We start from the raw sequence: 26,157 nt of genomic DNA on the forward strand, positions 1-26,157 counted from the left end.
TTATTCCTAGGCCTTTGGTCAAATATGCTGCAGCTTTATTAGCATCAACTTTCTTCACCAAAGATTCAGTGAGAAAATTCTCCAGACTGCAGCATACAATAAATCAATCGTACCTCCTCGTGTGATTTGTAACTCGGCAGTTTGAAAGCATCTTGGAACAATTTCTGCACAGTTAGACAAGAGACACATTTACTTTTTATTGAATCAAACTTAATTTGACTGGTTTTGGTTTACAGATACAAAAAATGGAGAGTTTTCTAGACTCTCTTCAAACCTGTGGCCTTGTGACCCTGAACTGTTAAAGATTAATTTAAATAAAAAAATAATTCTTTTCACTAGCAGTAATCTCACTTAGTAAAAGCCTACCAGCAACAATCACCTTTGCTCACTTGTCAAATTCTTACACAAGCAGCTGAGCACACCACCAGGACCAATTTATTTATTTCTCTTCCTATATATTAATTTGTAGAATTCCCCATAATACACATACCAGAGTTTTCAGTTCCTATTACAGCAAAACCAGAAACAAATTCCAGAAGGCAGCTTATTTCAAACATATTCTAGCACATTTAAGCTCTCAACTTCTCCACTTGTTTTGAAGCAAATTAATACTCAACTCAAAACTAGGTTTATAAGCACAGTTTAAAACAGCTCACCAGACGATCGCCTAATTAACAAAAATCAGTTACCAGATGTCAGGTTGAACTTGAAAACAGAAAAAATATTGTACTTTGTAAGTACTTTTGAAAGTAATTACAAAAATCACTTCAGATCGAGAAATGCCTCTGCAAAGGTAGCTCTGTTTTATGGGACCAGTACAGAGACTGGAGCTGACACTACTGCACAGATCAAAGCGAACACCCAGAGTGAAACTGGGATGAACCCACTGGCCAGCCTCAGCAAAAGGGGAGTTGTGGGAACACAAAGATATGAGAAAAACTGTAATGATCCTCACAGTAAGTGGCTACACACTGTGCTCATTTAGCAACCACACAAGCCAAGAAATATATGGGGACAACTTCCTGGTTCTTCCCAGCAAACCCCACATCCACCGAGGCAACAGGTACTGAGCCTGTACTCTGAGATGTAAAAAAAATATATATGTATATACGTAAACTGGCAGACAACAGGTATGTAAACTGTATTATATACATTTTCCTGTGGCAGTTCTTGTCTCTCACTCTTACTACTTAAGCAATAACTAGACAATTGTCAGATATTCCAGCACTATCCTGAAGACAAGCACAGTTTGATATTTGATGAACTCCTACTGTTAATTGCATAACCTTACTCCAGTACAGTAACTTTTCTGTTCATCAAGGGCATGGATTAAACAGCTTCTCTGCTTTAGAGCATCCTTGTAATTAATAATATATTCTTCCTACTTCTAAATATAACCTATAATGAGATGCTTTAAAGAATCCAAGCTGCACCTTTCACCATGTACTTTTGATCAGAAGAAAACGAGCCAGTTTGCTCAGACAACAGAGCCTGCTTTAACTGTGACTGTCAGCTTCCCAGCGGGCCTGATCCTGAAAGGCAGCAAGCCTATTCAAGCAGGTCACAGCAGCAAAACCTGCCAGTGGCAGAAAACACCTTCCTCTATCCAAAACATCTGTCTCTGGGGATAGTCTGTGCAGATCAGAGAGGACAAGAAGTATATATGGATACATTAGATACAGATAGTGTATATATAAGATAGTATATATGGATACATATCAGTGAAGAACAATTAACTCCATGAAAACTCTGCCATCTATCTGCCTATCAGGCAGCAAGCTAACACACTGTGCAAAATCTCGCTAATTATGTTTTCCACCCATGTGACATGTCTCATCTCAGAGGTTTCTCCTGGGTTCCATTTGCTGAGGAAAGAGACCTCCAAGGACCACAGAACAGAAAAAAGGTTTTGTGATACCTATGACTGTCTTTAGAGATCTATGAATGATGATCCATGGTTAGGGAGGAAGGAGGAGAGCGGCTCTCCTCTACTCATGAACAAACTATTTTTCCTTAACTGAGCATGGCTATTTTGGCCCTGAAAATTCCTTCCCAGTGATCTGGATACCCAACTAATTCCCAGATACAGTACCTCCTGGTGTCTGGGCTTACTTCAGCTTGCAGCAGCTGGGTCAAATATCTTTTAACTATAAACTCTGCAGCTTCACCAATGCCTGTTTGCACCTGCTGAGAGAGCTTCCCACATCTGAAAGCTACAGGACCATTACAATCAGGCAAATGCTTGTACAGCAAAAGTTTGTCTTTCTACATCAACACCCCATTTAAACGACACCATATCTTTAAGACAGGTATCTACTTTGATTCAAAGACTTCAATTGATAAAGATTTCTAGACAAGTCAGTTCACTTGTTTATTTACCACTACTGTTAAGAGCTGTATCTTATCTCTAGTTCTAGTCCTTATCTCTAGTTCTCTTATCTAGTTTCAACTTCTGTTCACTGGATCAAATTATACTGTTTCTTGTTAAGCTAAAGAAACAACTGTGTGATGAAACCTCTTCTCTAAGGAGACAGGTGTAAATTGATAAAGTCAGCTCTCACCCCCTCTTCAATAAATCAAATACGCTTCTAATAAGGCCTGTTTTTCATCTCTATAATCATGTGAGCCTTGTAAGATTGTTCACAACCCCTCGTCTTATAAACTTTTGACTTTACAGCAGCTACCCATGTCTTTTACCACCTCTCAGTCACTTGTTCTTCAATTTGTTTAACATGGGCTCTGATTATTTTGTAAACTACATTTTTATAACCTTTATGCTTAAGTCAAATCACATATCATGAAATACACATAGTATCTTATTAACACACAGAGTGTCTTATTAACAAGGTCATGATTCAATCAAGAAACACTGAAGTGAGACAACTCTTGTTTTCCCTAACATGCTGACACATTTTAATTTTTTTTTTTAATCATGATCTATTCAATTCCATCATCAGCCTTTCTATGGTTCTGTCCAAAAGTAACAGCAGCATGATCAGCACATACAGCTCTTGGAGCTGAATTGTGTATTGTTGTAGCAGTTAGGAACTCAAGTATTAGACTGCAGACCTTCTACAGCAGGTTCTATACAGCGCTCTGTTTAACCTTTTAAACTACCATGAAAACACCAGCTTTTACTAACTTAATGAAACTTCCACCAATGTTCCAACATCTGTAAAAAAACAGTAAGAAAAGGGTTTTTTTTAAAAAAAACAACAAACAAAAGAGATCAGAAAAGTCACTGCATGTGTCTTTCAAAGAGAGTTTGCTAGTACTTCTGTTTTAAAAAAACAAAACTTCAATAGCTGCTGTTTAGTAGCAGGCATGTTGTTAAATGTGCAGATGTATCTTCTTCCTCCTTTTTCTGAGCAGAAATTAGAAATACTATTAGTATTTACTCATTTTCTGCCACTGCAGCTTACCATTTTACTCCCACTGACCAGCATCACACTATATGGATTTGCTTTTCATACAGCTAAATTTTTCCTTACAATCCTCAATATATTTGGCCATAAACTTTTCAGGCATACTTCTAGCTCTCCTTATTCAATGTCTTTATTATCTAACTACCCCTTGTACCTAGACTGTAATTGCTTCAACTCTCAATACTGTCGGTTCTTACACTTATTTTCTGTGGAAACAAAGTTTCCATGTACAATTAAAAACTGCCCAATAATCTATTTCTCTGCCCTCATAATTTCTACATGCAGTGGCCAAATAAAAAAGAAACAACAAAAAAACCAACAAAAAGATAAGAGGTCTCCCTGAGAGTTCCTATAATTTCAGTGAAAATACATGACTGGGCAGAACGCTCTGACAGAAGAAAATGTCGTATTGTAAGCTCAACCTATATTGGACGACAAAGAAGCCATGTAGGAGAAAACTGGGAAAGCTGGGGAAAACTTTTAACTGGAATTCTTACCCCCTTACGCACCAAAAAAAAAAAAAAATCAATCCCAGGAAACAAATGAGCAGGGAGGGGGGAACGGGAAGATATCCCACCCCCATGCCCCACCAAACCAAGAACCACCAAACCCAAAACACTAAGTGCTCCCCCCCCCCCCCCCCCAACCCAAAAAACACCACAACCAAACAAACTTGACTAGTTCTGGTGCTCCTGAAGCTATTTGCTAACCCAGTGAACAGATTACCTTTGTTCGCAAGACTATGACCCACATAGCAAGCAGAGGAAAAGCTCACAGAATTATAATACAATGTGCTGGTTCTTAAGGGCTGGTGCATGGCTTTTCAACAGAAAGACTTCTTTTCCAACACAGCGTAACTAAAAGAGGTAGAATAGATCTCTGAGACTAAGTTCTGTCACCTGTAGAGCAGGTAAGGTTGCATTTGGTCTAGATAAAGTAATCTTCATGACTTTCAAGGTTAAGGTACACCTCATTTCCTATGCAGGTCAGCTATAATTTCCTATGCAGACACCTAAGGCTCCAGGGAGTCTGATGTCAGAACTCTAAATAACTTGCTGCACTCACAGCACCTAGCCTTTCCAAAACTTTCTCTAACAACACGACAGTTCTCTATATATAGGTCTTTCCACCTGCCAACTGCAGGAGAGAAGACATGGGGAGCTCAAGGAGAAAGGGTCTAAGCAGACTCTAAGACCTTCTCTGTAAGACTCAGAACACCTGCCCAGCCCCGCTTCACAATGAAGACAAGACTAGCAAGAAGCCGCCATCCCTGCCTGCTAACATCAGGGACATGGGATGGCTGGCAAACACATATGCACCTTCCATGGATTACCCTACGTCTTGCAGAAAGGTCAGCTATACCGCTGTGAGTCAGCTCCCCTGCAGCAGGGGCATCTGTGCCATCTTCCCCGAAGAAAACAGATGCCAGTCTGATAATCTGTTTTTAGAAGAGGGAAAGGATAGCCTGGCAGAGATTTTGATCTGTGCCACAATTACAGTCTAGTCCAGGAGCAACACACACTTCTGATGATCCTAGGCTGGAGTTAATAACAAAGGCTGAGCTGAACCAGTACAACCTTCAAAATGTAAAGGAAAGAAACTCTTATATTCTCCCTGAAAAGCAACTGGAAGTATCAAAACTGTGAGGAGCTATAAAATTCTTCATGCTGTTGGGCTAAAAAAACCAAACCACAAACCAAAACAAGCAAGAGTAGCCATGTGAATCTGGCAAAATCAAGTATCCATTTCTTGCTGTTTGAAATAACCCTGATATCCTGACTGCCTATGCCTGGAGAAGTGTGCTCAGAACTGTTTAAATGTATTACTTGATTACACCAGCCTTTTCAATAAATGTTACACTGTGAGACCACAATGAATGCTAAAACCAGCCTATAAGTCTCCCCAGCAACCAGATTCCAGCACTCTTTTGAAATAATGCCCAGTCTCAACAAACTACCATATACAGAAAATCAAATGCAAATTCTGTGGGCATATTCAGGAAGAGCATATAGCATGCTCCTGTTGCCCTTCTATCAACAGAACAGCCTTACTTGCTCTGTCAGTCTCTCTGCTGTCTAGGTCTAGCTCATACTATGCTTTTAGCTGACAACACCTACATACTACATGATGCACAGGAGGTCCAGGTGTAGCATATGTTTTTTAAAAGACAGATTTGTGCATCCATGTATTGTGTGTGCTGGCATGTGCCATCTGTGGCTGCCATAATGGTGCATTGTGTCATCACACTGAAAGACTGCATGCTACTGTTGTTCCTCCTCCTCCTCTCAAACCTCTCCATTCTCTCCATCCAGTCAGTTCTGATCTCTAAAGATCGCTGAGGTTTGGGAAAGTGGTGAGGGTAAATTGCAGCACAGAGGAAGTCAGTCTGTACATCTGTGGGCTTAAACTATCAAAATTTTTCCTTTGGCTCAGTAGAAGAGAAAATGTGTCTTGAAAGCCAGAAACATCAGCCCTAGTTCTCATAATATTTGACAAGCAGATAGGGATGTATTCACTCCTTCTGGGACATATGTTACACAACAGCTTCCACTGGCAGCTGCGTTACACTCTTTGGAAAAAAACACTCTTCCAAGCCAGGAACACAGGAGATGAATGAAAAAAATCCAAGTGAAGGAGAAGAATATGCAGAATTGTTGTTAGGCTATGAAAATGTAAGAACCGATCCTACAATTGTGAAGTTTCTGATTTTGCATAATCACTGAACGCACTTTTCCTGTGAGAAACTGGAACCCCAGACTTCTCTTTTTTTAAAAAATTCTTTTGCACAATTTGAGAGCTCTCTCCTGCATTTTATTACGTATAACAGGGATTACTTTTTTTATTTAGTTTAAATTAGCCTTTTCTAAACAACATTCTATAGCTTCAAGCTATTTCCCTTTGAAATGTTTTCACAGTGGTTGTCTCCCTGGTATTTAGAAATCACCATGACTAACTCCTCATACCTTCTTAAGTATATGCAAAAAGAAAAGGACTTGGATTTATGTTACTAAATACAGTCACATCACAGACCGTCTCCTGAAGCCACCCTTTAAAAACAGTAATAAATACTTTATAGCATATGATGAAAATATCATGGGCTCCCGTCTCAAAGAACAGTCACACTCACGGAAACTCCTTGCTCACTAGTCTGTGCAAACAAACCGTAATGCAGAACTTAGACACATGTGTACTGAAGCTGGCATGCATAAGCACAATGCAATGGCCACTACTAGATAAACAGAAAAATCTTGCACGTTAGGATTCAAACTGTGCTCAGAATTCAGGCCACCAGAAAACTGAGGCCGCCAGCACTTTGTATCTGTTACTTATTCCATTTTTCATTGCAAGTATCCTTTAAAAGGATAATTCTACATTTCAAATAAAATAAGGTGTAATGTTTACAACAGCAGTGTCTGGCAATGAAAGGAAGAAAAAAGAACAATAATAAAAATTCTGCTTTTTCTCCATAATCCTGACATACAGTAATGCTTCAATATATCTCCTTAAACCTTCACAACCAAGACAAAAAGTAACAAGGAATAGTTCAAAACACACTAAACAATAGAGCATGACATGACTAGTCCTGAGACAATGATGAGCTGACTTCCAGAAAACCCAAACACCCATGCTCCCAGTCCAACAATAGCTGGAATTAGCAGTAGTGACCTTTACATTTCAGGACAATAAAGTCCAGTTACAGCACGCATTAGAACAGTGACATGCAGAATCTGAGAGCACATATTGAAAGGATGATCTGTGCCCAAAGGCTACACAGATTCAAAACTTTTTTTTATTTAACTTTCACACAGGTGGTTTTGAAGAAGTTGCTTAAGCTCAGTTTTTGTCAGAGGCTGTGCACCGCAGTGCCCTCACTAAACTACTGATGCATGTACACATGATATTAGAGCATAGGCATGGCCAGATGCCCACCTTCCCACTAGCACTACAGAAGTAAAGTCTCCAAAATAAATTGATTCCTAGAAGCCATTAATTTATGGCATTCATCTTAGAAGACACTGCCGATAGTGAAACATCCAGAAAAGGTGCATTTAAAAATTAGCAATCTTTTTCAAAAAACACATTCCAGAGCCTACAGATATTTCCTTGTGCACTTCTGAACATCTAGACTTTACTCCTTGTCTACACTTCTTAGAAAATGCTAACTTCAGAAAATAACTTACTAAAAGGTGTGTGAAAAAAAAATTAAGGGATCGCAAAAGAGCAACACTCAACTTACGATGTTCCCATGTGCTCAACTTTTACTCAGTTACTAAAAAAAACAGGCAAGAAATTATACCAAGAAGTGTATCAGAGTTAAGAACTTTTAACTCTATGTAAAATCCCACCACAATTCATAGCCCTATTATTAGCTATCAAAGAGGAACGTATCCAACAGATGTGCTCCAATCACCTAGCAAGATACAGCAGCACCACTGTGAACAGGTTTGACAAAATTACACCACTCTGCTTTTGCAGATGATGACACTTTTAACCACTCTGCTCACCAATGGTCCCAGCACAAGGCAGCAGCAGAGCAAAAACAAACCCAGGTTTCTTATCTGCTAGACCTGCATCTCCACAGTTTTCCTAGGCTATGTCATGCAAGTCCCCTGAGAAACACATACTGATGGGTCAATTTCCTACCACTTCCTCAGTGTGGAAAGCAGAAGCAACTGTGCTCCACCACTGGCACCAGAGTCCTGTTTCTCTCCTCCGTCCCTTTTGCCCTCCTACCTTAGCTGCTGCTTACCCTGCCCTTTGCACAGGGCATCCTCTCATAATTCTTGCTCATGCTCTTCCTCAAATCCACCCTCAGAGGTTACTTTGGCCAAATCTGTAATAATCTTGTTAATCTATATAATAGAATTATCTATCTATTATATATCTCTGTATACATAGGGGTAACACTCAAGCCATGCTTGGCATCATATAAGGGACCCTTTTGACCTTATTACCATAATCTTTATTCCACTCCTGCTATTACTCTGTTTCATTAGTCTCATTGCTTTACTTAAGTCTGTTCTGATATAAAATCCACTCTGCAAGGTCCCATGTGAGTAACATCACCACAGCCAGAAACCCTGTGCTAGAAGGCAGATGCACAGGTCTGGGCAGAACCCCACTGGCTTCAACAATGCTCTGCTGCAAATGCAATTATAAAGGAAACTGTGAATGCTATTCCAGGACCCGGGTTTGATCTGCTTTTCTGAAGCACCTCATACACCTCTTGGTACTGAAATAGCTGCCAAGTTTAATTACAGTTTGTAAAGTGTTTGGTAGTTCTCAGATAGAAGAGGCTTAGTAGAAGAGTAGTTAAGCGCAAAAAGGATTTTAAAATGTGATTTGAAGGTTGACAACGTTTCTTTAATCCTTTAAAAGCAGTTTAGCTTGCTGTTTGGCTTGACTATAATGAATCAGAAAACGCTCCTCCAAGTTTCACATCAGATAAGCAGCTAGGTAATTATGGAAACAGAATGGAACTTTAATTATGAGAAAAACCATAGATTGTGCTATTGTGATCTTCCACAGCATTGCTGTTTAAGTGAACATATTGTGCAAGCTGGGAAGAAACCATTGATTACCATAATCAAAAGCCCTACTAGAAACTTAGACATGTTTTTCCTTTGTAAAAACCAAAACATTGCATCTGACTGGTTGAGAGATTTGAATTACCTCTTCCAAAGCCCACTTTTCCTCACAGATTAATTTAATTAAATCTATTATTACAGGGTGGTTTTTTTCATTTTACATAAACTATATAAAAGCTTGGTGTACTCTGGGAAACCTAGAAGATTAGAACATTTTACCAATAGCTTTTTATCTTTATTTCCTCCCAGTCAATTCCAGCTGAAGCAACCTGTTTGATTAACATGCTGTTTTCAAGCATGCCAGCAATCAAATATTTTAAAAGTGAAACATCAGTAGTTGGCACTTGCAGGTACCTGACAAACAGAGAAACTTTTTGGTTCCTGATCTGAGAAGCTGTAACATCATTCAACACATAGTCAGAGAAATCAGACTCATAGGGAGAAGTCCATAATTGGAGTTATCTACCATGTCAGGTTACTAACTGAAGAGTTTCCACCTTTTCCCCAAACACCTGTGTTTTGTCAGGTGCTCTGCAGTTGATGCCAGCCCAGGACAGCCACATATGTACCAATATTTCAAGTGAGATCAGGTCCAGTGGAAGCAGCACCATTTCTGCTGATGCTCAAGTACAAACCAGTGACTGGGGGGTTCATATACAACTGCACGTGTGCACGCTGGCTCCTTCCCTTTCTTTCTCTGAGTAATCAAGAAGCAATTCTGTACCCGGGGCGCCGGGAGGAAGGAACAGGCTGCACGCTGAGCTCCATTGAGAGCCCGTTGGTTACAAACAGCGATTAAAAGACAGCCTCTTCAGAAGTCTCTCAACTGTGGCTAAGAGTCCAGCACACACCCGTGGGGCTTGCTGAGCCTCTGTATCAGCAGCTGCTCTTTCATTTTCCCTCTTCCCAGGCTCATTTTTTTCCTCTCTTGTTCGCAGAGATTACTCTGATTCTAATCAAAACAGGGAGGAAAAAAACTCCACAGAACGCTAGGGGGACAAAATTATACAAAGGATAAAGGAATCAAGCAGCACTGAGACCATACCCATTTGTAAAAGAGATTATGGTCACAAAAGTGCTTCTTATCAATAGGGAGAATAAAGGCACAAAAGGTCCCTAGATGAGCAAACATAATGAAACCTGCCAAGATGAGTGATAAAAATCATAGAAAGAAAAATTACACAGGTCTCCAGGAAACTGCCAGAATTCATCGTAAAACACTTTTTCCTGCTACCTGAAGCCTGTATGTTTTTTTGAATTCAGATGAAAAGCTTGTCTAAATTTGTTGCAACATTGGTATTACACCTTGTATCTGCCATTATCGTGTCTCCTCTCTGTTCTGTCAAAAGGACCAAATATACCAAACAGCACGCAGGACCTTTTAAAAATTCATACCGTAAAGGTAAAAATTAAGTACCATGTCACACCCCATTTTAGGCCACCTCCAGCAGCCACAGCAGCTGCACCACTCCTGCACCATTGCTGGTAACATCTGCATGGCCACAAAGAGGCAATTGCTGCATCAAGATCCCAGCATGAAAACTGCTTTTTCACGCTCAGGTGATTACTCTTCTGAGGTGTTAAAGGTACCAAAAAAAATTAATTGCTGCTCAAAAGGACCAACAGAACATGAAGAACTCAGGGCAAAAAAAAAGGATGTGGTAGATGAGTGTAGATTTAAATTTCATGTATGTCCTCACTCTTACATGTGCTGAAGAATAAGTCTGAAAAGGCTCTGCTGCTATTAAATAATTGTGTTTCTTATCTCAGAGAGAACATTTTATCTTTTATATACACACAATGAACTCCCCACCTGTTTGATTTTTCAGAGGATGGAACAGGCAGCTTAGATGGCAATTTTAATTGAATGTGTCCAGGCTGTTGCACAGAACTGTGGTGTGTAGACCTGTGGCTGAGAAGAAAAGGCTTTCCCCTACCACCTACACCTTTACTTCGTTACAAATATCCCTGCTGGTTCACACAGCTCAGCTCCAAGTTTGACAACATGGCTAGAGACAGGAACTGAAACAGAAACATACACATTCTATCAGAATTCAGTGTGTTAATCACCATTTCTCATTCATGTTCCATACAGGGCTGATATACCTGATGAAATGCTTGAACGCCATACCAGTATTGTGTGTGCGTGCACATGTGTGTTTCTAAATATACATGTATAATTTCACCCATATAAATGCACACAAAATTATAAATTAAGAAATTAAATTGGTGATTGTCAAACATGGTAGACATGCTTCTCCCTGTAGAAAAAAAAAAAAAAAAAAAAAGGAGAAGCATGGTTTTATCTTTGTGCTAAAATGACTAGTGTTATGCCAAACCAGAGAATTCACAGTCTTCACACAGTAATTTCAGTCTTGTACAGCAATATACATAGAGAACTCAAATGACATGGTCAGATGACTACCCTAGCAGCATAAGCCAGAAAAATGGTGCAGTAACTGGCATGAGCCCACTCAAATGGGAACATGTAAGCATGTGCAGTCTAACAAAGGTACTAATCTGGGTCCTCTGTATTTTAATGCAAAATTTTCTTAAGATGTTTTAATATGTTAAAATAGAAGACAGAAGGGGGTGAGCTGAAATATGCCACTTCAAGTATAGCCACTGAATACAGTACCCCTACACAGAGGGCTGGAAGCTACTGCTAAAGCAGAGCCCTGATTAAGGCTCTCAGCAGCTATGGAGGCTCACTGCATCCCACAAACGCGCATGGTGATGATCCACACCATCCTCACACGTGCAGATAGTGCCGTCAGTGACCGTGCCTCACCCCAGAGCACAATCTGACTGAAAGCATTTCAGAGAATTAAAAATCTCCAGTGCAAGGTTTAAATTACATAAATTATCTACCAAAGCATGCAGAGACTGCATATTAAGCCAGTCTTAATCATGCTCCTAATCCTCAAGGAAGCAGGGTGGAGTATCACGAGACCCTTATTAAAACTGCAAATGATTTCAGTGGGAGTTGGTCCTGAATGAAAACATGATCACACAACTGTAGAAATGGAGAACAAGAGAAAAAAATACTTATCAAGGAAAAGGCGGTGGAGCTAGGAATCACAGCTACAACACACAGTTCACTATGATACTAAAACACAGAAGCTATTTAAATGTGAAAAATGTTAAAATAATGTTATTTGATATTCTCTTATTTTCCTCGTGCTGTAATTCACCCATTTATGAAAGGAGAAAAGGGTTGCTTTCTGTGTTCTTGCAGTGGGATACTGCTTCATTCAGTTAGCAAAACATTCCAATTTTCAAATTATATTATGCCTTTGACTCCCAGAAATTACTTCATTTTCACAACAGCCATAGTAACTAAACAAACCACGATCCCTGATCCACCACCCCCCCCAATAAACAATAAAAATATAAATATAAAAATCAAGTAATCTGAATTTCAGAAAGCAAACAGCAAGAGAACGGAAAAAACAAAAGCACTAGGCAATGAAAAACTGCTTGAGATTTCTGAAAGCCTCTTAAGTTTTTACTAGTTTAATATTTACGGTGTGTTAAATAATTACATATACAAGAACTTCATATGCTCAACTTTCTTTTTCCTGCTATTATCTCCTACTGAAATAGCTGCAAGATTAATCATAGCCATAAAAAGGCAGCATCAAACTCTTTTATGACCATACCTGTTTATGAACTGCATGAAGGCATTAAACCAATAGGAAAAAGTATTTAAATGCCAGCGTTTAAGTCTTTGTAGCAGTCACCTATCAAAAGCTCAAAGTCGAGCTGAAGTAGAACCCTGCAAATGTCAAAGCTTGGCAATGCTACATGAAAAATGTGACTTTCTTGCAAGTAACATTGCTTAAGAAAAACACAATAAAAACATCAGAAAAGACCCAATAGGTATTTTCTATTGGTTCTCCTATAGGACTCGGCCCTCTGAAAAGGTCATTTCTGAGATAAAAGCTCCAAACACCTTCCTTTAAAGGAAAAGCACATTTTGTTTTGAACAGGTATTACTTAAAACACTTTAGCACTGGTAGAACTGGAGCACAATCATTACATACCCTAATTCATTTACATCTCTAGGTAAGTAAAGTGCTGAGACCACCAAAGCCATGTAATCATCAAAAAGGAGATGTAATTCACTCCCCATGAGCCACAGATGAAGTTATCCCACTACCAGGGATAAATAGCTAGGCTTTGAGTTTGCTGAATTTCCTTTGATGTAAAAAGGATAATTTCATGCTTCAAGAAAAGGAACAGGATGCCGTAAAAACTGGATTTGGTTCTCTACCTTGTCAAAAACTTCCTGTGTTAGTCCCCACAGTTTTGTGTCCTTTGGGATACTGAGGTCAGCTTGGGGCTGCTCAGTAAGGACACACCTGGAGGCATTCAAAGCAGTTACAGTGGTTAAGGAACCAGAGGCACTTGGGAAGCAAGTATACACTGGCTGAGACAGGATAACTAAATCATGAGTTAAAAGTACATCTGTGAGAATTTGCAGAGATACATACACATAGGATAAACAGGCCTTTAAAAACCTGCATGGGACTACAAGCCATGATCTGCAGGGAACTACTAGTTTGCTAACAGGCTTCAAACAAGTCTTGTCCACCTCCAGCGTCCTGTTAAACACTTCCATGGAAAGGAATCTTCAAGAGTCTGGAACCCTCTGCTAAGTAGACCTGGAAGCTAAGTAGCATACTAAAGACATAAACACGAATTAATTTCTAAGTTCTATTTTGGATGTGCTAAAGCTTTGAAAGAGGTGAGCGAGCAATGCAAAAACCTGTATCCTAGTTGTACAACTGTGTCATTTCCAATTATTTGACAAAATAAACTGAAATGAGAGACTACATACAAGGATAGGTTGAGGGAACAGCATTTCTTCAGCCATCAGAACAGAAGGCTAAAGGAAGATTTTATTGCTGCCTTCAACTACAAAATGGGAAGGACTAGAAAAGATAGAGACAGACTGCTCTAGGAGATGCACAGTGATAGGATGGGAGGTGACAGACATGCTGTAACAAAGGAAAGTCTGGCGAGATACAGGAATTTTTTTCATTAATAAGGGTGGTCAAACACAAGGACAGGGGTCCCCTTTGAGCAGAGCATTGCACATCTAGGGACCCTCAGAGGTCCCTTCTGTCTTAAATTATTCCATGACTTCATGGAGAGATGATCATGGACTGTTTTCATTTTATTCTGTCTCAATAAATTTGATCACATTGACAAATCAAAGCTTTCATCATTAGCCCTACAAACCAATCTGGGCATCTGGAAAATGAGACTGCCTCCTTTGTGCCTTGTCACTGTGAGGATCCTGTAACTCTAGAAGCATTTCCACATCTTGTACTTTGTCCTATATTTGTTTTACATATGTGGTTCTCAGCTGCTGTAATTCAGCGGTGCTCCCAGTGGCCCCAGGGACAGTGACAGGGAGGCAGTGAGAAGAGTAGTGAAGCCGCTGTATTTTAATGCTGGCAGTAGCCAGTCAGTACAGTGGGAGTGGTAAAATGTGCATCTGTACATCTGACATTAACATCACCTTATTCAACGCTCTGAATGATCTGTAACAAATTAAATCCACAGAATGATCTTTAATTTACATGTTCCACTGCATTTACAACCCCCCACCATCTTATCACATATATACAAACAGATCTGCTCTTAATGTTGGGGGGGGGGGGGGAAGGAATATGAAAAGGAAAAAAAAAAAAAAAAATCTTCTTTGTTACTGCCCCAGGTCTTAAAACTTGGTATATGGCCGTTCGTTGCTGATCTGGCCTAGTTTTTCTTTTGCTACTAAAAGTTCAATGGCCTGGTGTATGCGATGAACTGAATGAGACAGTCCACCCTCCTCCAGGATAAACTGTTCCCTGCCCTTGGAGAATTTATGAAGTCACTTTCCACAAAAGCACAACAATGCCACCAAACTAAAGTCATGCAGGAGATCTGTATCAAAGAAGAATTGGGGTGAATGGAGAGCTAGGAGAGGACTGTACATCTGGGGGCAAGCAATACCATCCCACTACTCATAATTACAGAATTTTGCATTTGGGCAACTTACTAGAAAGCGAGAGCCGAATGATCAGTGTGAGAGATCAGCATACACAGCAGCAGCACACAAAGTGCCTAGGACTATGGAAAACACCCATTAAAAATATAACTGTCAAGTCTGGATACATCTCCCTCAATGGCTCGTGACATGTACTTCAAAGTTAAAAGGACTGCATGAACTGGTACTGTATTTCAAACCAATATTCAGGATTTAATTTTATATTCCATTGAAAAATCTATTTCCAGGACTGCTGCTTATTAAACCTGCCCTATTAAATCATTCCCCTATTAAATACAGTATGAATTTAGCTTTCCCCTTCTCTTTTTCTTCCTCATAACACCCTACTATACCTTTCCATATAATAATTTCTGCTCTTAACGAGGAGAATGTCACATATCTCATAAAGAAATAAGTGGTAAGTTTATGCTGCCTGCATTCCTTGATCTCATTATATATACAATGTCCTAAGGCAAGAGTTTGCCAGCTTAGATTTTCACTTGCTCTATCCCTTTAATTTGTGTTCCCTCAGTGCTCTTACTGTTTATGAGCACATTTTTATTTTTCTCTAGAGATTTTTTTTGTTTAAGTCACTGGTTAAATAATCAAAATACTTCAGAGGGAAATTTAAGATTTCCTTCCTGTAAAAAACTAGAATGATTCAGTACCTGTGCTGGAACAGCATTAGGTAGATAACATTCATTTTGCTGGAGGTCTCTGTTAGCTCAGTAAGAAAAATGATTTCCCTTCCCCCTCTCTCAGCTTCAAGAAACTGGATAGGAAAACAGCGAGAAATCTTTTTGTATGCATAACCAAACCCTGTGTATGTCAGCAGCGGCTGCACCACAGCTTCAGAGTGATCACCAAGCCACACTGGGATGCTTTTAGCAAGAGCAATGAAAAATAAGTCCAGGGCTCTGACCATGGTGGACTCTCCAGTAGGAGAGTACATGTAGGCTACTAAAGATCTCCTGCAGCTGCCAGAGGCAAGCTGCTGTATAACCCTGCAGCAAACAACTATAAGATCCTCACCGTTCGAGCCTACTCTGAGGTCAAAAATATTTAGTGTATCTCCAAACAGCTGCTGGTGAGATACGTGGGAGTTGCAGGTGTCACGCTGACAGAGGCACTAACTCTACTCCTACAAGTTCCAGATACTTTGCCACCCTTTTTAATGATCTGTGGGGAGCTCCTTGCATACTAACAAGCTGGCACGATGGAGATGAAATCCATTATCATTTCAGAGCACCTTCCAGCACTGGCAGTTTTGCACCCACTCTAGACTCTCCCTCACGGCAGGCAGGGAGAAGCAGCAATGGCTGATGTCAAACAGGACAACAAGCCGGCTTCTCCCTCAGCTATTCCCTTGGCATGTATCCTTGCAAGGCCAAAGTGGTTCATTTGATTTACACACAAGCAGCCAACCTTCCCTGAACAGAGGCCTAGTTCAGGCAATTGCCGAAGCTAAAAAGGCTTTGTTCAAGGAAGATGAGGCTGGACATCAGCACGTCCAAGTACTAACTCTTCCACTTCCCCAGCAGGAGCACCACTGCAGCACAGCTAAATGGTGTTTCTTTGTTCTCTCTTACCCACTATCCCATTTATTTTGTTTTATTAAGTATGTTTCGCAGTATAACTTTCTTCTCTTCAATAGTAAATTCCTCCTCCTTTCCTCCCTCCCTCAGCCTCAATCAGCACAACTTCTTATGAATTTGGTCCCTTCTGTGCATTGTGGATAGCACTGATTTCTGAGTTCACATGATTTTGCTTGTCTTGATTTAGAAGCTCATTCTGCTTCCACACAGAAACAAAAAATACAATAAACACCCTCTCCCCAACTGATAATATTTGATGATGACTTCAGAGAGAACAGATCCAGCCCACAAGATGCCCCTGAAGAGATCTGCTCACAGATAAGGGGGACACGTTTCATTGAAATCTTAAGATAAATTAAATGAGACAAAATAAATTCAGCAGCCAGATAATAGCACTGAAAAACTGACAGATGGCAGAACACTGAGGTTTAGCGGAGACTCACACGTTACATGAATAATTCAGTTGGACAAACCTATATATGTGAAAGCATGTTTAGGTTAAGGATCTGGCTTGAAGAAAAATGCAGAAATATGAGCAGTTTCTTATTCATAATGACCTGTTTAAATCAAAAGCCTGGATAACCATCTTCTCCAAAATCAGCCCATGCTAGAAACTTTCAAATAGCACCAAAACCCACAACAGGAGAAGTCCTACAAATCTCATCAGTTGAGAATTCAGTGGGACTCAAAAGATACCCTTACAGTTACTGCTCCCAGCCACATTCAGCAGCTTGAAGGAAATGCAATTTAAAAAAAAAAAAAAAAAAGTTGCACGAATAGCAGAAAAGGCCCTAGACATCACAGACACAACATAAGTCAGGCCAGCTGCAATGTCATCTTATCTACCCAACAGGAGACAGGTCATGCTGTCCTGAACACCTGGGGATGGATAACATCCCTAGAGAGGGTATTGTTAGGTACAAAGCTGAGCAACTTCAGTGATCTAGGAAACAGAAAAAGCAAAGCACTGTTTTAGTTTTGCAGTAGGGTTATCTTAAATAAAAAAAAAAAATTACCACAAACTGCTACCTTTAACTGAACATTAGTGATGGGGACACAACATCCCTAACTACCAATATGAGAGTGCAAAACATATTAAAAAAAACCCCTACACACCACAAAAGCATTCAGAAAATAAAAAGCCATTTACCAGGTGGCTAGATGTTGAGAGGAACTGCCTTGTTTTCATCACATTCTAAGCTGGAATAGTCCTGAAATGCAACAGTCAGCATTATCAATGCTCTTAATCTCCCTAGCCTGAACAGGCTATGGACAATGTCCCAGTGTTGCATTAATTGAGGAATAACCCTAGATCCTGGCAGAGGTGCTGGCAATTGTGTGGCCTGTCTGAAAGCAATTGATTTTATAAAGCAGTTTGATCTTGCCAGAGGTGAGAAATCTCCATTTCCTAACCTGCCCCTTCCCTAGGGAAACTCTGCAGTGCAGGCTCCTTCAAAGGGCTGTGCTGCATTTCTGAACGGGAAAATGAGACTGCCATGGGGGCCTGCAGTCACTCCTCAGCCACGGCGAGAAAGCTCAGCTGCCTCTTCATCAGGGAGAAAGAAAACGGAGCTGGAGGCAGGGATCATACAGGAACATCCCACTGTACATTTTGCCTCTCACTACATGTATGTGTCATTACAGCCTCCTCTTTGCCTTTAAATAACATCTGCACACACAAAGAGCTTGGCCTTTTACATTAAGGGTACAAATTAAAAGCAAAGCCTAACACTGCAGTTTCTTGTTTAATAGTCCACCAGGTTTATAGCTGTCTTGACCAGTGGTAGTAGGAAGACCAGCAAACATATGTGAATTAACCCTACAACCAGCACTGTGCTTACGCATTACCACATTGATTCTGTTTCCTCACACAGCAGATTGGATCAGCCTTTGAGATGACACGTACTTTGACAAGGATATAAAACATCTGGAAGGAATGTCCTTACCACCACACAAATTAAAGCCTATAACTATCCATAGTCATAAGATTAAAACTAGTTCATCTTCATCTGATGAAGTGCAAACTTCAGATCTGAATAATCCTATAAAACAAGTGAAGTTCCAAAATTCTAGTGTCATTTTTAAAGATTTGAAGGCAAGTTTTTAATTGGTACAGACAGAAACATTGGCTTTTCTTGTAAGCTAGCTACAAGTCAGACACAGGCTTGCATCAAGCATCCTGTGAATGCTGAAACACAAGTTCAGCATCAACCACACAAAAATTGATCTATTTTGGTTAAAACTCATAACAAAGCCTAAATATCTTATGCTGAGGCAAAGCATGGTAAGTCTGCTTGAGACAGCTAGAAAACAAAATATGGCATGGTTATATACCACAGTCTTTGAGCTGGTTTCAAAGTCCTTTTATTTAAAGAAACAAATTAAATATTGGTCCATACAGGTACTGCTACTTTCACTAAGAATTCCTGGTTCATCTGTTAGGCATATAGCACAGAATAGGAATACTTATTTCTGCGTCGAGGTGACACTGACCCACTCCCATTAGCAGCAGGGAGATGTTTCAAGGGCAATCTACTTTTCAGAACAGCAGAACCACCACAGAAATGCAGATTTCAGTCTCTTGGAAGGTTGTTCAAGTGGGGGCGGGGGGGGGCGCGGAACCAAATAATCATACAAAACTGAACAAATTACTTTACTCTCAGGACAGCAGTCCTGTCCTGTACTGTAACAATCAGAGGCTCAGGCCAAGTCTCTTTTGCGATATTTAAGTTATATTAAGTTATAAGGCTTATTTCCCCAGAGGATGAAATAAGTGGGGGAAAAATGGAAGGTGAAATGGCTAGAAAAGAAATGGAAGATGATTAAGAGAAATCATCAGGGATCTTAGTGCTGCATGTCAGAGACCATAGCATGGGCTGTGTGTAGGCCAAGAGATTTTCTGACAGAGACTGCAGGGAATGGAGTTATTCATCCCCCCTCCAGACAGACAGGTAGTGGAAGTAGCATTAATAAATATAGCTTTTGACTAAGGAGGATGCAGGGTGAAAGACCAACAAATACAGTTCATAAATATGTTAATGTAGTTACTGAAGTAATTTTTTGTTGTAGCCTGTACATGGCTGCAAAAATTATTCCATTCATTTTATGCGAGGGAAGCACATTAATCTTTTCTTAATTGGGGAGAAAGCAGGAGTGGTGCTAGGCTTAAAAATAAAAGTATGGTTAATTCTCAAGTCCTCTATATGCCCCATTCTGGTGAAATCTGATAAAATACTTGCTCCAACACTGCTTCTGACTCATGGGAACGTATCTGTGAAGTACATGACTAGAAATGCAACAGAATGGCTTGTACCAGCTTTTTGGTCTGCCCAAGAACAAACCTGCAGACATAAGTAAGCGCACAAACAGAAGTCTATGTAATTAGCGTTTTCATTAAAATATCCCTGGGATTCCCTTCAACTCAACATCAGACAACCCTTCACAGCTCTAGAACAATGGAGCACAAATGGACCTCCTCAGAGAGTCAAACGAGCAAGATCAAACGTGGTACATGAACATCAAGCATGTCCTTTCACTTACTGAATCAATGGGTTTTTTAAAAGGGTTACCTGCAGTTAACATCTGTCATACTCTCTGCTTTAGTTATTTTACATTGTTCATTTTTCTTTTGCTACTTTTTTCTTCATTTGTTCTCAGAGGCACCCCTCACCCCCCAAAATTGAGCAATATTCTAATGTTGCAAAGTTCCTCTGTAATGACAGAAATACTACATGCAGTGATGATAAATCCCCAATATCCTACGATACAAACCACTGCAAATACAAGTTTCCAAAAGGCCTGATCCCAGGTGAGTGTGAATCTTCATGCACTGCTGCTGTTCATGAGCTCTATGACCAGATAAACTGTAACAGAGCTAGAGATGTCTTTAATTACATTACAGGCAGAAACACACACCAGTGCTACCTGTATCATAGTCTGGAAAACTGGTATATTTGAAAGTTTGGAAATAATCTGATTTGAATGACCTGAATCAGTTTCTGATCCGACAGAAGCAAAAGTTGACAGATCATCCTGCAAGTGCTAGAAATAACACCGCCGGTTTCTTTATACTGTGGTAAGACAACACATCTGAGAAATACCACTTTTCTGTGCTACTCACTGCATGCTGCTTCTGATTCATCTGACCCATCAGGACATTCTTCTTCACCATCACATTTCCACCTGGCTGGGATGCAGTGGCCATTGTCACAAGTGAAATCTGACTCGGCACAAGTTTTCTTTGCTGCAAGAAAAAAAAAAAAATTTACTCAGCATGAATATAAGCAGTGCAGAAGACTTCCATGGCATCCAATCCCACTAAGGACAATAGTGATAACCCTGTTTTGTGAGGATTCCTTTCACATTCAGTATTGCTGCTTCATGACAGAGTTACACCAGCATCAAAGATGGGTGTTTCTTCTCGCTAGAACTCTCATCCCTCCACTTTTTAACACTGATTCACTCTTTTATATCTTTTTCCAGATGTTCGAAAACCACAAATGATCTTCTTCAAAATAATTTTTTAAGGCTTTTACTACAAAAAGCTGCTGCCTACATGGAACTGGAAGTGTGCTGCATGATTTACAGACAGGTAAGACAAACAAGTCTCACCTTCCAAGTACTATAATCTAAATAATAATGTTTTTATCTATGCAATCTATTCATCTGTCACCATAGTAGATGATCATAAAGCACTCCTCCAAACACTAAAAATCATTTCATTAAATGTCAACCACTCTGTGCTCTTTGCTATGCTTGCATTAATCTAGGGCTTGAAAAAGATGCAAGACATGAACTCAAGCAATTAATTGTCTATTCCTCTGTGCTAGTGGCACAGCACAACCAGCACCCTATAATACTAGCCAGCATCTTTCTGCTGCAGCAGAAAAAGTCATCTACAGATACCTGGCCCCTTCAGTCCGTGTCCTCAGTATCAAGGTGATCATCAGTCACTCACCGCTTTTGCGATGGTGACTTGAGTAGCTTTTCTGTTAGGAACTGAACAGCTGCACCGTGAGAGTCGTGAGCAATGGCTCACCCTTGAAGTGCGACACCTATGACTAGCTGGTATCTACCTTTGTTAGTGATCAATCTGCATATAAAGTGGTGATGGGGAGATTTGTTTCTTCCCTCTGCAAAGCTGCTCACAATCTAATAACGATCACAGGGAACCTCGGGTAGTAAAGGACCTCAGGAGGTCATCAACTCCAACCTCCTGCCCAAGAGGAGGTTGCTCTGAGATCTGACCAGGTTACGCCAGGTTTTATCCAGTCTAGTCTTAGAACTTCCCAAGATGGAGACAGCAGAACCTCCCTGGGCAATCTGTTCCACTGCTTAGCTGCCCTCGCAGTGAGGTTTGAGCTTGATAGCTGTTCTCTGATATAATTCATGTGCACACAACATTGCTACATCAATATTTCTTCCAGCAAACATTTTCAAAGCATTAAACACAAAAAATAAGTCTCCAGGGTTTGATCTTTTATTTTCCTTTCTTTTTTTTTCTTACATGAGCTGCTGTCAGGGAGGGAGCCACATTAAATACTGGTCATGTGCCCACACAGGGAACAGGAACATTACTGTGTGAGGTACTGAGGTAGTCTGCACGGCTGAAATCAAGTACTTGTTTTTGTGTTTTTTTTGGTACACACAAAACGTGCAGCTTCCCTGAACAGGCACCCAGCAGGAAAACACTGCAGAGCATCACTAAGCAGCTGTACAATCTCTCAGGATGTGCTTATAAAGAGAACATACATTTACTCCCCTTCTGCTGCTAAACGGGCCAGATTTGGGGCAGGGGAGACAGTTTTCAGTCATTCAGAACCATATATGATGAACTAATATAGAAAAAAACCCAAACCAAACAACACAACCACCCGATGCAGACCAAGAGTTTTACAAGAGACCAGTCACACTAAGAATCCAGCGGATCTTTCAAAGATGTTGCACATCTGTTACCAGAGGGAAAAGACTTTCTCCTGAACATCTTTGGTTAGAAACCAGAACTTGTGAAAATGGCTATCGTGCATCCCTTCTGGTGTATTTAATGCAAGTTTGATTTAATTAATCTGACGTATTTAATGGTCAGAAGCTCTGACCAGATACTGATGGGATATGCATGCATAACCAGTTGGAGCACTCACCTGCTCACTGTGAATTTAACTGGGTGAAATGTTAGTATCTGCTCTTACGGGAAGGTTCATCCAGAAAGCAGAGACTAGTATAATACTGGAGACATAAGAAACTTAATTTTAAAAAGGCATTTAGTTTTATACTAGCTCTCTCAATGCCCTAATGTCTTGTTTTCCATAGGAAAACGGTCCTTTGACTTACTCTCTAGAGAACCAAACAGCAATACAACTACTTTTTGCATCTCAAAATAAACCTCTCCTTTTCCCATCAGTCTAACACTCTGATCACTGTTATTTCCGGGACATGTGGATGCAAGCATCAGCGAGGGGGTCAGCCACAGAGCGGAGCGTAACAGGCATTCCCTTCAACATGGCCAACCTGCTCACAGCAGATGGTGGCACTGATTACTTTGTTCCCCTGACACTACTCTTCGGCAGCACAATTAATAGATTGCCAGGATTCACAAAAGAGGGAGAAAAGCACTATTGACAGTCCCGGGGTGTCATTTGGAAGGCGTTATTGCAGCTCCTCTTTGCAAAATGAAGTTGGGCACAACCGCTCATCAGCATTGGCCTAACCAAGAAGTGTTATCCCCGTCTGCACACCCACCCAAAGGCCCGACAGTCCCATGCCAGATAGATCAGCAGGATAGAAATGCATTTGGTCCTTTGTTTGAATCCAAGCTGTCTAATCTCTTAAAGGAGCAGGATTAAGGGAGGGGGAGCGCAAATCTTTCCATGATCATTATATTTACTTCTGCTATTTCTTTTTTTTTTTCCGTTTCTGCTTTTTACTATTTACATTTTATATACTATATTTTATTTGTTATTATTTTTACTACTATTCCTCTCCAACACATTGCATTATGGATCTGCAGACTGTCTTAATTCCAATAAATTCTGCTCTGTGTTGCAAACAGCAACCCAGATTATTCAAACTGTGAGAATACTGAAGCACTATCTCATTTCTCACCTCTAATACAAAACTGGAATCACTCTATTTCCAAGCAGATTCACCTTCTGGCACTCAGTCATCATGTCTCTGGGATCACAACACAGGCAGGGAGCAGTTAATTAAAATATCAGCTCTCTGTCTTTTTCTTCCTTTTCCTTTTTCAAATCCGATAACCTTTTCTATTAATCTCTCATGTTATACAGCTTTTTTCTATCAATTCTCTATTAAAAATTCATTGAGGCTCACGCCATAAATTGTCAGTGGTGCATTAAAATGTAAAATAAATAAATACATCCCTTTTAGACAATGGGGAGGACACAGGTTCATTTTATGGTTTCACCTGGCTCAGAAGTAGCCAAGCAAAATTAATTGTTCCCCCGAGATCCATTTCCTTTGCCGTAAGCAGCCCAGGCAGCTCCATTCACATGTCTCTTCAAAATGAACATAAACAAACAAGAGTAAGTAGTCACAGCATCCCTGCGCCTCTGCTCCTCGGGGGGCAAACCAATACCTGGAACAAGAATAGAGAAGGCTACTGAAGCATACACAGAGCCTTTCATCTTCTCCCCTGCTCAGATGCAGAGAGTGACACCAAAGAGACTGCCTTTCTTTTGACTCTTGCTTGATTTGCCTTTGGTATCTGCTTTTCCTTTCTCACATGTGCAGCTGGACAGATATGCCAGAAACTCCAGGGTGGAACTCTGCGCCCGTGTGACCTAGGGGCTTAGCTCCCATGGTGGATGAGCCCTGGCTTGGGCAGCTTTCCAGTGGAAGGCTTGGTCAAAGAAAGGCATTCCTGCTTCACTTCTCCAGGAAGACAGACAAGGGGGGAAAAGAAGGCTTCAGCTTTATCCAGCCATGACAGAAAAATACTCCAATACACTGAATTTTAAACTAAATTGCATCAAACCAACACAGCCCCTCATTTTGCAAAATGTTCTTTTCCTTTCCATTACTCATCTCTTACCCTGAACTGCAAGTGAGGATTCAGGGTTCATCCCTACAGCAAATTAGAAGCAGCGAACCCAGGGAGACTGGTTTAGAGTACGAACATTTATAGAGGGAATTAATAAAAAAGCAGTCATTTGGGATACGTATAATTAGACTGGAAGAAATAAATATATACTAAAAGAAACAAACCTGGCTAGGAACAGGGACTGGCTGTGTCTTCTAACAAAAGTCTCTCTCTCTGAAAGGTGAAATCCCTGACACTAAACCCAAACAGGTATCTGAATCTAAATGAGAGGCCCAGGATTCTTTATTCCTCCTTCTAACAAAACTAAACACCCTCCCACCCCCCTCATAAGCCCTCAGTCACTTGATTTAACCTCACTTAACTTTTGCCTTGGTTCTAGAGGCTTTATGGGACAGGAACATCTTTACAGTTACTCATAAAATACCAGCCCCTCTGTGATTTAATTTCCAATTCATGCCTCTTGTTTATTCCTATTTTGCACATCTGTAATACTAAGCAATACACCACTCCACAATAGCTTCATTTTTTGCTGCTCCTAATTTTCCCAAACCAACACAGCTGAAAAGCAGAGGGAAAGTATTTCCTCTCTTACCATCAACAGTTTTTTGAGAAATGCTGTAGTTGTGCCACAGCAGCAATGGTGTAAAAGCACATAAACCAGCACATTTTCTGATTACAACTTGCCTGTAAAGGACAGTTTAAACAAGTTTTTCTCCTCCTCCCCGCCCCAAAAATGAAACCCTATGTAATAATAACAGACTGTGAACATAGGATTTTTAGATTTAGGGTTTTGTTCAAACTCTAGATTGTGTATCCAGACAGAAAACCAGGCTGATGAGAGTGCATCCTTGAGCATTAACCCACGAAGGCCCCTCAGACTGCCCTCTCTCTCTGTTTTTCCTCCTCAGTAACTGTTGGCCAATTTCCAACAATTCTGAAAAGGGGGAAAACGTGAAACATAAGTCTACTCCTACAATTTTTGTAAAATTGTTTGCTGAATACAGAACAATCAAAATTACAGCTCCGCAAAAGCAGATGAGGGCAGAAACTGGCCACTGGGCTGGTCTGCAGCATGTGCTGCCAGCCAGCTGCAGCTGTGCAGCTTCTGCATCTCATACCCATGGTAGGTTTATTGCAGAGGGAAGAAGGCAATTAGGGATTAAAAAACAAATGCCCAGAAAACTCCAGATACCACAACCATTGAAAACTGGTTTCATTTGCTCCACTACTGTCATTCCTACACACAGATCCTACTCCTACTTTAACTTCCGAGTCAACACCAGACCTCCCATCAAACTGTGTATCTGTTCTCATTTGAAGGCTGAATGCTGGCTGCTTGCAGAAACTAGTTTCACCTAAGCTGCTATAAAAATAAAATAAAAGTAAAAAGCCATACAATAGAAAATTGTGCTGTGATCCTTCTGCAGCAGTAAAATAGTACAACACCGCA

The 26,157-nt window shown here is 40.4% G+C and overlaps 1 protein-coding gene across 3 annotated transcripts in view; it reads right to left on the minus strand.

Moving 5' to 3' along the window:
* LRP8 (LDL receptor related protein 8) overlaps positions 1-26,157 on the minus strand; it is a 194,254-nt gene that overhangs the window by 55,081 nt on the left and 113,016 nt on the right. For all 3 annotated transcript variants that reach the window (XM_055725294.1, XM_055725293.1, XM_055725295.1), the window contains one exon: positions 20,769-20,891. In XM_055725294.1, the coding sequence (XP_055581269.1) occupies positions 20,769-20,891 (123 nt within the window). The remainder of the gene's footprint in view (positions 1-20,768; positions 20,892-26,157) is intronic.

This window comes from Falco cherrug, chromosome 12 (assembly GCF_023634085.1).
Source record: "Falco cherrug isolate bFalChe1 chromosome 12, bFalChe1.pri, whole genome shotgun sequence".
Taxonomy (NCBI): domain Eukaryota; kingdom Metazoa; phylum Chordata; class Aves; order Falconiformes; family Falconidae; genus Falco; species Falco cherrug.